Here is a 15,914-nt window from a genome sequence, read left to right as displayed (position 1 = left end):
CACCCTGTCCCCGAGGACTCTGTCACATCCCTTGTTGACCACATGGGCCATCACACCCTATAGGCCGAGGATGTGTGTGAGAGAGAGAAAGAGAGAGAGCGTCACACACACACACACACACACACACACCCTTCCTGTAACACACACACGCCTCCCTCCTCACTAACTCTCAGTGTGCTGAGCGTCCCCTGAGAGGAGATGGTGTGGAAAGTTTGACGCGTGTTTGGAAATGTTGGGATTCTTATCAAGCGTGAGGATCTAATGCGAGGCCATGTTAGCTGTCGCGTCATCATCCAAGCGTAGCGGAGTCATGTGCCATGGAAACCGCAACGGGACCAGATGTCGGGATCATCCTAAGGTTGGCTTTATTCATTTACTGTACTCCATTGAGTCTTTTCTGACACTTTTGTCATGTAGGCGAATTGGTGAATTCATGTCTTCCTCTTGTGATGAAAACATGATGAATACTAATGTGAATGTAACCATTCCTAACTGCCAACATGAAAGCAAACTAATAATAATGACAAAATTAAATGGAATGTAACGAATGAAACATTTTTTTGCCACATTTTTTGTTTCAGCTCAATAGACATTGTGCTGCTCCTTTTGGTGTATGCCCCTGGGCCACCAGGGGGCAGTGTAATACAGAATAGAAATTGTAATAGTCATTTTTTTGCAGTGGGAAAAACAATGTATGACTGCGAGTATTGTCATATTGTCTGTCTACATGTGTTTCGCCACCATTTACAATCAAGTCTAGAGATATTTAAATTTGACTAACTAATGCCTAATATATCCTGAATATTAGTCCAGATCCCACAGCCTATGCCATGCTTCTACTGTACAAAAGACTCCTCATTTGGGTTTGGAGCATTAAATGCAACAATCTTCACAACAAGACACTATAACAAAGAACAACTAAATTCTCCCCATCAAGACTTGTTACGATACTGAGAGGACACTAAGGCAAGCGCTGCAGCAAAGTGAAGATTGTAGATTATAAAACCGCATCTTTATTTTGGTCATTTACTGCTACTAGTCTCAATTAACCATGAGTGACCAGCAGTGAATTAACTCAGCCATATGCTATCAATGTCGAATGCTTGGCGGACCAGGTACCAGAAGTAGTATCTCATTGAGCAGAGTAACTAAAGGAACGTACGTGTCCCACAGAGCTGACTCCTCTAACCAGATTATATTCACCCTCCCTCCAACAGGGCGCCATTGCTGCAAAATGCACCACCATGCTCTCAGAGATTATCCCCAATAAATTGCATTCTAACTCAGCTTAGAGAATAAACTCATAAAGGGAGCACTGGGCCAGGTGGAATGCCTCAATATTGGCCTCTCAACCCGGATTTACATGAGGCCAGCAGCCGCAGTTAATCTTAATCCTGAAAGTGGGACAATTACGATACAGTGAAACGACGTTGGATTCTATTGCTTCGATTAAAAAGTCAGACAGGAAAGGCTATAAGCCTCTAGAGGGGTATATACTGTATATACCGATAATCAGGCCATTTTCGCCTCTCCTTCTGATCAGAGTCAGCAAAGGCCTGATTATTGTGATGTCTCTGAAAAGTAATTTTGAGTGATTATCCTGCGGTGTAGGGTGTGTAAAGAGGTTTTTTTTTTTTTTTACCTCCATGATCTGCTTGGAAAATCGGCTCTGACAATCGTAAAATGTTAAAATTGTTTAATATTTATGACCGCAAGTAATTATTTGTGTGATCAAGTTGGGCCGAGCCACAGACTGTGATTGGAAGGATAGCATTTTTTTAAATGATTATAGTATTTTCCTTCAATCTGGTTGCCCTAGGGGGAAGAGACTCATGATTGTCGGTGGAGATATTGTTATGGCGTGTGTGATATGGTGTGTGTGGTTATGTTAAGTACACCACACATGAGAGCAAGAGCAGCAAGAACAAAGTTAAAGTTACGGTCGGCTCCATTGTAGAGCAATTAACTTATCAGTATGCGCGTAGCCCACTTTTGTCAAGCCAAACACGGCTACAAGGAGGAAGTGACCTTAAGTGAAAGTTTAGGACATCCAAATCCAATCCTCAGGTATTACTTGCTGTTTAGCATTCAGGGGATTCAAAGAAAGTTGTAACAATGACTTTAAAAATCTTAAAATCCTTCCCTGCCGAATGTCAGCCCACCTTTGTTACACCTCCACAGCTACAAATTGGGTTTTTTAAAAAACGGGGAGGAAATGCCTCTTTCTAGCAGGGGGCTTTCCTGCAGGAAGCGGCAGGAGTGCGTGCTAAACTTGGAAAAGTGACGAAAAGGACAAGAACAGGAACTGCAGACATTTCCCAGATATGCCACTGCATTGTTCTCTCAACACCGTTAATTTTGTGGAAGTAGGTCACTGTGCTTTAATCCAAAAGGAGCCTATCGTCGCTGTCCTGTGAAAAACACATCTCTCCAATTTGGGAAACGCTTTTAATTTTAACATTAATGCGATATCGGTAACGCGAAAACACCATTTTTTCACAGGACAGCGACGCTATGAGAGAATGCAACGGAACTTCAAGCAATGTTGTTTTTGCCCCCTTATTCAGTAGTCATTTTGACGTAGTAAAACAGTAAACATAAGAGCCTCCAGCAAACTTTGTAGAATAGAATAAGACTTTTTATTGGCCCTGCTAATACAGCAGCAAAGTGAACAGTCAGGAAATTGTTACGTTCAGCTTTTCTTTCTTTGGAACACATGTGTTTGAGAGATGTTTTTTTATGGTCATCAACATCCATCCATCCATTATCTGTACCGCTTCTCCTCACAAGGGTCGCGGGGCGTGCTGGAGCCTATCCCAGCTGTCTTTGGGCAGTAGGCGGGGGACACCCTGAACTGGTTGCCAGCCAATCGCAGGGCACACAGAGACAAACATCCGCACTCACAATCACACCTAGGGGCAATTTTAGAGTATCCAATCAACTTACCATGCATGTTTTTGGAATGTGGGAGGAAACCGGAGTGCCCGGAGAAAACCCACGCAGGCACGGAGAGAACATGCAAACTCCACACAGGGAGGCCGGAGCCGGGATCGAACCCACGACCTCTGAACTGTGAGGCGGACGTGCTAACCAGTCGGCCACCGTGCCGTTGGTCATCAACATTTTGGCCATAATTCCTAAAGGTATGACTGGCACAAACAAACCCACAAAACCTTCAGGCTTCTGTTGGGAAGCTAAAAGAAAATAAAAGGCATGAAAAGCCTACTAGAACATCTTAACTTAATTTGTGGTTAATCACAGGCACTCTAAATGGTGACAGGAGTGCGCTGACTGTGAGTTAGAATATGATTGGTTCATTCTGAATACAGCCACACCTCCAGTTTTAAGAGGGTGTGCATACTTGTGCAATCACATTTTTTTTTCAGTTGTTTATTTTTAGTTCCCCTCTTAAAACATTTGGTTTTAATATTTAGTTGTACAGGTGAGTGCTGGAAACGGTTTCTTTTGAACAAATTTGAACAGAAGTGTGTAGACTTCTTCCATCTACTTTATTTGCAATATCAGGCGGTGTGACTGAACAGAATGAACAGTGGTATAAATGCACTTGAAGTAGGTTATGCATGTACATGCCCGTATGGCAAAGACTCTCCATAATTTCAACCAACAACCCGGGCTAAACTTGGCCCCTGACAACATCCATCCATTTTCTGAACCGCTTATACAAAGATGTTACTCAATCCAGATGCAATTACTACTTTTGTGGTGCTGTCTTGTGGGAGCTTGGAGTGTTCCAAATTGCCGTGACTCCATAAACTAAGACAATGAGCAGACATGCCTGCTACATCATGTTGCTCAGGTAAGCGCCGGTCTGAGCCACATGTGGCTGAGTCACAGTCGGTCTGTTAGTGAGTTTCTGCCACGGGAGCGCATCTACATGTCGGTACAGAGAGGGCAGGCGGGTGGAAGTGCCTGCGGGCACAGTGACAAACTGACTTTGCTCAGTCCATGTCTGTGTTTGTCACTCCTAGATTTTCTGTTTGTCAGCAGCGCAAATTACAGCTTTGGTGTAGCACGCTCTCAACACACGATAAAAATAAAAGGGGATATATTTACATGTGTAATTTGAAATAAGTTGAAGTTTGAAATAGAAATTCTAATGTCCTGTCGTAGCACAAACGGTAACAGTACATAAAATACTATATCAAAGCAAGTATTATGTACAATCACAGGTTAGACTTATAATAATAAGTCAATTTTGCTTTAGAGTTTGTATGCTTTTTTGACATTAATGATGTGACTTCAGGAAATAATCAATAGTAGTAACCTGCCTCAACTTCAGGTGCATTTGTCCAATATGAGATCCAATACAGTCTTCTATCAAGCATCATTAACTCTTGCAATAAAGTTACAGATAATAATTTGTATTAATTTTAGGAAAATCGTAAAAGTAATTGAAAATGAACAATCACAATTATAACTATTAATGGAAAACTGTCAGGTGTGAAAGTAAAACACTAATATTAGTACAAAACTGTACAAGAAATGGGGCATTAAATTATCATTAACGTACATTCAGGTACAAAAAGTGAGGTACGAAATTAATAGAAAAGTGACTACTTTTCGAGTAGAAGTAAATGAGTACAAACCAGTTACGTGCATAACATAGCTATTTACTTTTTCAAGACAGAACTATAGAGTTGTTATATTGGTGCTTGCAGGTGTACCTAATGAAGTGATTCCCCGCCATCTCTATGTGAAAAGTCTTTGTAACAGCACCATACTGTGGATGCTATGTGTACTGCGATTCGAAAGCAACATACTCTTGTGTCTTCCACCCCCAACCCAGGGGTAGGGCACTCCGGTTCCTCGAGAGCCATATCTCTCCCTACTACAACACACCTGACTCAAATGATCAGGATCGTTTCAGACTTCTAACAAGCATGCTGATGAGCTGATCATTTGAATCAGGGGTGTTGTAGTAGGGAGAGCTCCAAAACAGGCAGAATGTGGCTCTCGAGGAACCGGAGTTCCCTACCCCTGCCCTAACCCCTTACTCTTTCTTGTCATATTTAACAGGATATGCGCGTGAAAGTGGACTGACCGAGGCCAGTCATGGAGCCTGAGTGGAACTGCAGCTCCCGCTGTGATTCCTCATTGTGCCTCAGCCACTCAGGGGTCCACAGGCAGGAGAGCATGGAGCTGTTGCAGAGACTTTGCAGCCTCAGTAGGGTATGGTAGCTACTGGCCATATTTGAACATTTATTGTGCAAGCCACCCAGGAAGTACTCCCTGGGTTTCACTTGTCACCTATTTGGTCATGTTTACATACAACATCCGGCAACTCTTTGGGGGGAGAATTTTTCAAAATGATTGAAAACAAAACAAGCAAAAAAGGCATTTTGTGGCATCTTAGTGCCAAGAAATTATGTTGAAGTGAATTGAGGTGCTTCATTGAAACAAACGTAGTGCTTTTCCGTCATTTTGCGGCATATTGCTGCCAAGAAATTTTGCTGAAGTGCGTTGAGGAGCTTAGTTTAGACAAAAGTAGTGCTTTGCCACCATATTGTGGCATATTTAGGCATTTCCAAACATTTTTTAGGTTGGTGTCAATTACTTGGATGTTCTTCCACTTCTGCAAAGACGACTGGGTGAAACTAACTACGATAGTTGTGTCAAGATTGGGGTTTCATATTCAAAAACTGGCAAACTTACGAGTTTTTTGAGTTAAGATGTATTATCTTTTGGCTTTGTTATGTGAGTCAAAATTTGAGACACAAGCAAGCTTCTGTTGAGTTGCTGCTCGAGTGAGGTCCCCCAAAAAATTGGAACAGATAAGAGTGCAATACCCTGAAATGTGGGCAAGGAGAGCTAGTGTGGCGGATGCGCTTTCATTCCTTTAGTCAACGTCAAAACACTGAGAATCATTTTGGGATGATCATGTGTTGTTCTCAGACGGTCGTGGACCTCCCGAGACGCTCGCTCTCCCCGGTGTTGAGCGCTGTGGTGTGGACGCTGCTCTCCTGCGGAATCCTGTTGGCCTTCTGCTTCCTGCTCTTCACCCTTCGCTTCAAAAACAACAGGTGGTGAAACACTTTCTAAGCCAAATTGCAAGAATTTAGCCGATTAATTCGTAGAAATCAGATTTATTTTTGGGTACAAAACGTAAGATATGAAAATTCAAAGAAACTTCTTTTTAGGTACAGTGGTACTTCAATTTAAGATTGACTTGACCGACAAGATTTTTGAGATACAAGTCATCCTTTGGCTGATTATTTGCCTTGAGGTGCAAGTAAAATTTGGGTTATGGCCGCTAGCCATGGTGAGCGCTAACTTCACAACAAGCTGCGGTTTGGCTGATGAACAGTCCTCCAAAAAAAGAGGCTTCAAGCTGTTTATTGCCATACCAGTTGAAGTTTACTGTTAAAATAAACATAAAACAAAGACAATTACATATTGTATATTTGACAAAACCACATTAACTTTGTCTTGTGGAAGTCCGCTTACTTAATGCTAAGGCACAAAGCAAAATGCCACAGATGTGCTAATAACACATTGATGTTATGGTAATTACAAACCTTTGAACAACTAATATTTAAACACACGCAGATAGAGCATACAACAATACTCACCGCCATGTATCTTTTATCCTCTGCAAAAAAAAACAACAACAACAACAACAAAAGAACAACTACACGTTAATATTACTGCTTATTTGTAACAGTATTCTTTTGTGCTTAATCATCAAATCTACATGTAGCGTGTCTGTATATGGGCTTGGTGCACACACCAGAATGGGCAGCACAATGCCCTTTGAATTATCCTACACTATAAATATGGTTGTCCAAATTAAAACACCAAAGTTAAGGCATGTATTCAGTTAGTGGAAAACATACTATTTTTTTAGGTACAAAAGTTAAGGTACTACAAAATGGTGGAATAGTAGCAAAAAAAAAACGACAAAGTACTTAATTAATAGAAATGTGACTTATTTTCAGGTACAAAAAGACACTAAAAGGTATATTTTTTTTACTTCAATCAATCTAAGTCAAGTAAGGTAACCATTGTAAAACAGCTCTTTGCGAACACTATGATAAACATATTGTTCAAAATGGAACATTCTTTTTTTTTTCTTCTTCTACAAGGATAGTGAAGATGTCCAGTCCCAACCTGAATGTCATGAGTCTCTTTGGAAGTGTCCTCACCTACAGCAGTGGCTTCCTGTTTGCCGTGGACTCGCGAACGCACCAGCAGATGGAAGCATCGACAGCTGTGCTACATGTGAGTACAGTAGCTCTCACATATAGGGAAAATTAATTGAATATTTATTCAGTATAATATCTAGCTGAAGGTCTATGTGCTAGTACGCTCGTAGTCATCACTAATAAGACAATTCAGACCAAGTTGTAATATTTTTTCTCAATACTAGTGCCACTTTTTTTGTATAGGATATCATAAATATGCTTCAACAGTATGCATCTTTTTGTCCTTCATCAATGGAGGCTGAAACAGTGGCTACTTGCAGAGTAAATATTTATTCTTATGTTTTGTAATTTCCATCATCTTATGCCTGTAGTTGTCTGTTGTCAAACTTAACATGTCCACTCTGTCAAAAACCTCTCAGAAATTCAAAATATATTTGTTAAACACTACACAAGCTTGATAACTGAATCATGGCGCGAAATGAAGGTCCACCATGTGCTCTGCTAGTGCTAACATTAGCCAAAAATGTCCAGCTGGTCATTGTCAACCCTGTCAGCAAGCTCACATCTTTTGCTGTTTCCATGGTTATTGTCTGCTTGAAGTTAATTTGTATATATATTTTTTGAAATGGTGGAACGTGACCACCACTGTGGATTTCTAACATAATTCCATTTATGTAGTACAATGAATATGTCCCTATTCATTGCCATTTTATCATTGTTCTTCGATTACTACGTTACTTTCCACAGGCCCGGGTGTGGACCCTGTGTCTAGGCAGTACCATGGTGTTTGCACCCATTTTAGGGAAAACATGGCGGCTGTACAGAGTGTTCACCCAGAGAGTGCCAGACAAGAGAGTGGTAGGTACAGTGTCATCGTGAAGCTGATTTTCGTTGTTCCAACCTGCTGGTTGTTTTTTTTTTGTTTTTGTTTTTTAAACGCAGTGTACTAATGGTTAGCATATCTGCCTCACAGTTCGAAGTTTACTAATGTCACAAATTAATCTCTGTTCTCAAAAAACATTAAGGCTTTTTCACCACGGACTTGGTCATAACTGATTGGTACTCTTTTGCACATGTCCGCTGATAGTGTAGTGGTACACACGCCCGAGTTGTGTGCGGGCAGCGTGGGATCGATTCCCGCTCAGTGACAGTGTCTATGTGTGCCCTGCGACTGGCTGGCGACCAGTCCGGGGTGTAGTCTGCCTTCGCCCGTTGACGGCTGGGATAGGCTCCAGCAACTCCCCGCGACCCTGTATAGGATAAGCGGTTTGGAAAATGACATGACACATGACATGACTCTTTTGCACTCTTATACATGTCAGATCATCAGAGACATTCAGCTAATGGCCATGGTGGCGCTCTTGATCCTGGTGGACCTGCTGGTCCTGACTGCCTGGAACGTCTCAGACCCCATTCGCTGTTCTAGATCACTCGGTGCAGTCATTAAGGTGGGTCAAATATAGTTGCATTAATGAATATCGGCATTTCTCAAAGGCCAATGGACTATATTTGTTATGTTTGTGTGTGGTTTCCCCTCATCAACAGTATGTTTTTCTTCGTTCTAGAAGGTGGAGAAGGACATCTCTTATTCTTTGTCTCAGCTTGATTCCTGCTCTTCTGCATACTCGGATCTGTGGGTTATCATCATAGTTGTTAAAAAGGTAGGTTACGTCCCTAATCTCTTCAAATATAACCATTAGAAGGCCCATTGGATTGAACATTTAGGTTTGCTTTCTTCCCAAAAGAGTGGCGGTGTAGTGTTATGGAAGGACCATGCAGAAAATACAATAAAATGCTACTCCACAAAAATAAAATTGTAATTTTATGAGAATAAAGTTGTAATTTTATGAAAATACATTACATTCATAATTCTACAGAGGAAACAATGTGCTGTGATAGGAATAAGGCTGCAATTTGACCAGAGTAGGTAATTTTATGAAAAAAAATATTTCATTAGTGTAAAGTGATATTTTTTCAAGACTGAATTCAGAAGAAAAAAGTCGCAGTTTTAATGGGACGAGTCAAATTATTGAATGAATCAAGTCTTGAAAAAGTGTTACGACCAAAGTTGTAACATTGTGAGAAAAAAAATCCATCATCCATCCATTATCTCTACCGCTTCTCCTCACAAGGGTTGCGGGCGTGCTGGAGCCTATCCCAGCTGTCTTCGGGCAGTAGGCAGGGGACACCCTGAATTGGTTGCCAGGCAATCGCAGGGCACACAGAGAAAAAAATTAATAAAAAAAGTCATGTTAATCCAAACGGCGGCACGGTGGTCGACTGGTTAGCGCCTCACAGTTCAGAGGTCGTGGGTTCGATCCCGGCTCCGGCCTCCCTGTGTGGAGTTTGCATGTTCTCCCCGTGCCTGCGTGGGTTTTCTCCGGGTACTCCGGTTTCCTCCCACATTCCAAAAACATGCATGGTAAGTTGATTGGATACTCTAAATTGCCCCTAGGTGTGATTGTGAGTGCGGATGTTTGTCTCTGTGTGCCCTGCGATTGGCTGGCAACCGGTTCAGGGTGTCCCCCGCCTACTGCCCAAAGACAGCTGGGATAGGCTCCAGCACGCCCCGCGACCCTTGTGAGGAGAAGCGGTACAGATAATGGATGGATGGATGGATGTTAATCCAAATAATTAAAATTGTGGCAACAAGTTGTAATGTACAAGAAAAAAAGCCAATACTTTGGCGATAAAATTGTCATTTTAACATTTAAAAAGTTATTGCATGGGATGAAGTCATAATTTTATGAGACCGCAGTCATAATCTTATGATGTCATTAACATAATAATTTTAGGGAAAGTGTGATCCTAATACATCTTTATAAATGTCCAAACAATGTCTTCACCCTGTCCTTCTTCAGGGGTGTCTCCTGCTCTATGGCACATATCTAGCCGGCCTGACCAGCGACGTCAGCCACCCTCCTGTCAACCAGTCTCCCACCATCCTCACCGCCGTCACTTTGGTCACCCTCTGTGCCGGCGTGGCCATCCCGGTATCCGTCTTCATGCCGACTTGGCCCAACGTGGTCTACAGCACCGTTGCCGGTGCCATTTTCATCTGCACGCTGGCTACCAACTGCATGCTCTTTGTGCCCCAGGTAGGAAACCTCATCGCTGGAGCCTTAGCTTGTTTTTAGGGGTTGCAAGTGATCTTATCATATACTGCTATACTAATGGCAAGTCTGGCTTATGTTACCATGACAACTGGGAACAAAGCTGAGCTAACGCGACGGTTGTGGCATCTACTTGCGAGAGCTGTAAAAAATAAGCGCCCATAAAGACAATAAAAGCATTTTCAGTCATGGAGACAGCACTTCTTATACTGCACTATGTGTATGTGGCGCATGGACACAAACAAATATCCCGCCACAGTGTCAACAACTTCATCAAGGAATCAAGTATGTGCCTCTTATCGGAAGCTACAACGGTTAACTATCTGTTATCGGTGCATCCAACGAAACACACTGCAGCTTTGCTTACCTTTTGACTTTGACATGATAGCAGGGGCATTGTACCCAAGGGAGATGTGGATGTCTGTGCATGGTAATATGCCTCTGTATATGTATTTCAGACTAGTGTCATTGAAGCTGTCCCTTGAAAGTAGCTCTGGATCTTCAGCCAACAAATTTGAGCATGTCATGGGGGAGCTATTATGTAAATTAGCCCCAATGTTTCATGCTCAGACACATTTTCAGAAGAAATAAAAGTTTACTTCATCGATTAATTTCACTGTGGATGGGTGGGTGGCACTTCAGAGACCCAACATTTTGTATATAAGTCATTGAAATATAAATTAAATGACACATTGTGCCATGTTTTAGGGCTTTACAACTGATTCTGACTGAGACAGGAACCTCTCTAGTCATGCCTGGAAACAAGTAATTAAATTATAATCAGACAGACACAAAGTGTGATAGTCAGGTGAATTGATTGCATGACTTTCTCATTTTGTTTTGGTGAAACTCATCTTGAGTTGGTGTTATAACAGGACTGTGACTCACGCAACACGCGTTTGAGGCAGCTTTATGACCCACAAAACGTCTGCTGGTGTGGGTTTATGTTAGGATAAAGGAATGTGTCTGATGAAGAAGGAAATATTTTGGCGATGAGCCATTTGCACATACCTGGTCCCACGCACCGCCCCCAATAGTAACCACCTCCGCAATAAGTGAAAGGCATGATGTAGAAATAACCTTTCAAATCTATCTAGGCATGTTTTTATAGCGTTTATGGCGCTGACTTTTTAAAGGTCTTTAAAGCAACACTGTGTAGGTATTCGACCTTCATAAAATATTTTCATAACTTTTCAAAACATTACGACAGGTTGAATGGTACCATTGTCATGGCCTGAGGGGGTCTGTATCACTGTATCACCAAAGGAACAAACTTATCATCTCACAATGAACCAAATGAACCTGTCATTTTCTGTCGGTGTAAAAAGCAGGATTCCAACAGATGATGTTCACAAATTTAAAAAAAAACAACGCTGTGCTGAAATACTTCCTGTTTTCCCAAAAAGTACACCACGATCTAGTGGTTGACAGTGGAATCACATCTAATTATAAGTGCGTTAGATCAAAACAGAGTTTCGCCTCTCAGTCGTGAGACAACCAGAACAGTCCTGTTGCCATCGATTCAGTGCCCTGAATGAAATCACCTGGATGTACGAGAAGATTTACAAGTACAACTATGGACAATTTAGAGTCTTCAATTTACCTTGCATGTTTTTGGAATGCGGGGGCAATGTATGTTATATTACAGGTAAACTTTCTTTTTTACTCCCTTTGCTGTCACCTATACGAGCAGCTGACCGAGTGGAGGCATTTTGAGGAGGACCACAACAACCCGAGTCAGATGGCCAAGTACTTCAGCAGCCCCAGTAAGAGCCAGCCTTCCGTTTACAGCCAGGAAGATGTCTACTTCCTCCTCGGGGAGAACAACTCCATGAAGAAGCTTCTCAACGAGGTACTGTTAAGCTGCATGTTTTATTTGAATTTCATTTATATTAAAAAGTATGGTGGCATCATGTTATTCTTAGTGGTGTTGAGTATGTCTGCCTCACCTTTCTATTATGTATCTGACTCTCAGGCTTTACTGTGTGCTGGCTGCATATAATCTAGGGCCACCCAATCCATCACCGTCGGCGACAGCCAATAGGCGTCGAGAACATACTTAGGTCTTACACACACATACGCATGAACAAAAAAAAACCCCACACACACAGAATGGTGATTGGCGAAATAAAAACAACATGGGGCAATATCATTGAGGCTTGTGGGACCGAATGGTATACAACACTGGTTTGTTTTTTAACTCGTATCTGCTTGTGCTGCACCGGCGTGTGACGTCGTTAGTACGTTATCGTAGCCAATTGGCTGTTGCCAACGGCGACGGACGGACTGGCAGTCCTGACATAATGATGGACTGATGTGCCTACCACTGCATTTTAACAGCAGTCCATTTGATAAAGGAAAACAGGAAAGATTTAGAACAGATGAGAAAAAGATGCCCCTCAGTAGTCCTTTACAGTGAATTTTCTAGTTAGATTCTAAAAAGACATTTACACATTCAGACAATCAACACAATCATTGTAAAAACACGGTGGGAAAGGCCTTATTCACTATAAAAAGTACCGGTAGCTTTGTGTTGTGTGAAATTGCAAAGGAGTGGGAAGGTAATTAAAAAGTCCATAAGGTTACGGAGAGACAGACTGGACCCTTTTTGATTAAATTCAGCTATTCTATATATTCACGTTCAAATCACATTAAATGTTACCTGTCAGGCATTTTTCACTCAACAAGTTTAGGACCATGTTCCCTATTTAGTGTAGAGAGGCCCTAAACCTAAGACCACCTTGACTGGATTTTGGAGCACTTGGGGAAAACTCTTTTTGAAAAGGAAGAAAACAGCTCAACTTAATGTGAGGTGTGTCATCTACTTTGACCACAGCGATACACTACTCATTCTGTTCAGGAAATCTGGAGTCTATCCCATCTGACTTTGGTTGAAAGTCAGCCTGGACTGGTTGCTTTTTAATTAAAACAATACCATCTGTCCAGTCATCCATCCACCTTTCTATGCTGTTTATCCCGTTCTGGGTCTACTTTGTGCAAACTGGACAATAGTATAAGTGATAGCCGTCGATCGGACGCATGTGAATATTACTGTTCATTAAATGATCAAAATAATGGTAATTGTAGTGTTGTGTTTGGCTGGCTTTCAGTCCAAGGTGTACCCCGCCTCTTGCTCAAAGTCAGCTGGGCTAGACTCCAGTTCCCCCGTAATACTGATGAGGACAAGTGCTATAGAAAATGGCAGGATGGTGAATGGAAAATTATTTTGGGCGGAAGCTCTTGAAGCACTGAGGTTTAACTTCATGTTTATTTGCCGTTTTGCAGAAGAACGCTGTGATTGACAGCTTGCAAGAGCAGGTGAGCAACGCCAAAGACAAACTTCTGCGTCTGGTGTCAGCCAGCCAAACGTCTGAGGTGCAGGAGGTAGACAACCTCCAGTCCTCCTCCACTCAGACCACAGAACTTCAGTCCTGTCAGCTTCCAGCTTCTCTACCTCATAGTGACGTCAAGTCCAGACTCTCACCCCCGCCGCCTGTCTCCCCTCGGCTTGTTGCTTCTCTCTTGTCATCCGGTGGTCCGGTATCTTATGATGGTCCCCCTTTGTCATGCTCTGTAACCCCCATTGCTGCCCCACCTCCTCTTTCTGGCGGGTTGGATGCAGACCCGTGCGAGGCCATAGCAGAGGACCCACTCCAATCTTCGGGCTTCTTTAGGACAGCAGAGGAAACGGCTGACTTTGTCACATCCCTACAATCCTCCAGACTTTTGAACCCTTTTGAGGTTGAAACTTTAAGCAATGGGCCAACATCCCCTCCGGGCCCGAACGCCAGACCGGCTGGTTTTGTTAGTAGCGACAAGTTGCAGGAGATCCTCCAAGAACTGAGTGTGGACACGGTCTTGGAAACTGTTCTAAAATCTGCGAGGACTTCTCATAGCAGATTTCGAGAGGACTCCTCACTTTCACCGATCTCTCTGCGGACACCGCATTGCCCTAACCCTCCTGTAGTTTTTCGCTATCCCAGCATCTCCCCCTACGCAATGAGGAAACGTCGACCGCCCTTCCACTCGCCCAGACGTGTTTTGACGCCACCTTGCCTTCACGCAGAGGGGCGGATGAGGGATTGCTGTCAGAATCGAAAGAAGCATCCGGAGGGAGTCACTCTGAATGGGAGAGTCACTGTGGATGGTACGATCCTCAAGGTTTCCAAATGCGAGCTTGACTTGCAAGATGAGAAAGTGGGAAGTATGGCATCAAGGCCTCGCGGATGTTCTCCAGAGCACGTCGATGCAACTGATGTAGAGATGGACTGTGACAGTCAGGAGTACACCCGCAGACACAGCGCGGACCCCCGCGGGTCCTGGGATTCAGACTCAAGCAGCTCCACGGACTACTGCTTTTACCACCGACCCTACTGCGACTCCTGCTTGCAGCGAGGCTCACTGCTGTCCTCGGACTCCTCAGACTCCTCGGATAGCGAGTACGAAGGTTACGACCTCTACCGCTCTTCACATCCGGTGGTGTTCAAGGAAGACCTCAAACCAACGTTCGTGTAAAGACCCTTTGTGGCAACGTTTTCACAGAATTATCAAGATTTAAGGAGAAACTCTGAAGCAATGAAGCTCATCTGCATTTAATTTCATTGAATTCATTTGACTATTTTGTAATTAAATGTAATTATATTTAAAGACACATGGAAAATGATTAGCGTTGTTTAAGACCTTGAGCTCTGGCACAAACACACTCACCAGACACTGTAAGTGCAACTATCCGCTTAATCTGGATATTGTAAACATGCTGCATACAGTATAATAAATGGTAGCAATTCAACCATGCTGACGGTTCAATTATTACATGCGGCAATGACGTGAGGTCCTTTTTTCGTAGACATCTCCGTGAAATGAGACAGAAAAGAACTCAACTCATTTCCCCAAAATATTTCTACCTCCTCCCACATTGTTCCTCCGTAAAACAAATAGAACAGAAATAATCAAAATATTTGTTAGCCCTGCTGAAAGTCTTTGGATGGAAAATATTTCCAACTATTGAGGTACCTGGGAGGACGATGCCTTCATTTTTTGCCGGGAAGTGGCCATAAATCATGTCTTTACTCTCCATGACAAAAAAATGTTGCAAAGCAGCAAGCTACTCTCCTTCAACCATCTCATATCTATCAGTTCTTTTAACCCAGACACTGCCAACTTACTCCCTTAATTTCCAGGCCTTTGTGTGATGATTATGGCAGACAAAAATAAATCCAGTTCTCAAAATTTGATTATTTAATGATGAACACAAAAAGGAAATGACATAAACAAACAGAAATGTTGGCCTAAGTTGCCATAAAAAAAACCCTGGAGTTGTCAGGCCAACTAGAAATGTAGTTTCACATAGGAATCACCCTTGTGTCCAATCCATGTAGCCTTTTTACACTTTTCCTGTTTTAACTAAAAGCCAGATGGCATCTAATCGTAGATTTACAGATATCTTGCCTATCAGTCAGCCATCTGCTCGAAAGACCAGTCAACCTATTTAAATAATCACCTGTTATAACATAGCACACGTACAGTGACAGTAAAAGTCATTTTGTTCTATTCTATGGAGAACACTTTAGGACCTCTTCCCTGCGCTGCTAAATTACCATTGAAACTCATTCAGCAATTTGTCTTTGCAAATTTATTG

The 15,914-nt window shown here is 42.5% G+C and overlaps 1 protein-coding gene across 2 annotated transcripts; it reads left to right on the top strand.

Annotated features, from left to right (window-relative positions):
• Positions 1–210: 210 nt before the first annotated feature.
• On the top strand, positions 211–15,003 carry gpr156 (G protein-coupled receptor 156). 2 transcript variants are annotated; one of them, XM_086051876.1, is made up of 11 exons: positions 232–358; positions 2,972–3,143; positions 5,038–5,190; positions 5,914–6,041; positions 7,104–7,239; positions 7,911–8,021; positions 8,486–8,611; positions 8,729–8,824; positions 10,025–10,261; positions 11,970–12,128; positions 13,562–15,003. In XM_086051876.1, exons 3-11 carry the CDS (start codon positions 5,074–5,076, stop codon positions 14,789–14,791), a joined length of 2,340 nt encoding a protein of 779 aa, XP_085908002.1. In that variant the 5' UTR covers positions 232–358; positions 2,972–3,143; positions 5,038–5,073; the 3' UTR covers positions 14,792–15,003. The 2 variants fall into 2 exon arrangements, with proteins under 2 accessions (XP_085908003.1, XP_085908002.1); XM_086051877.1 differs by lacking the exon at positions 2,972–3,143 and having other exon boundaries at positions 211–358.
• The last annotated feature ends 911 nt before the right edge of the window (positions 15,004–15,914 follow it).

Source organism: Filicampus tigris, chromosome 14 (assembly GCF_054856515.1).
Source record: "Filicampus tigris isolate MCC_2025a chromosome 14, RoL_Ftig_1.0, whole genome shotgun sequence".
Classification (NCBI taxonomy): Eukaryota; Metazoa; Chordata; class Actinopteri; order Syngnathiformes; family Syngnathidae; genus Filicampus; species Filicampus tigris.
Note: the sequence above shows the minus strand (reverse complement) of the source record. Positions and strands in the feature narration are given on the sequence as shown.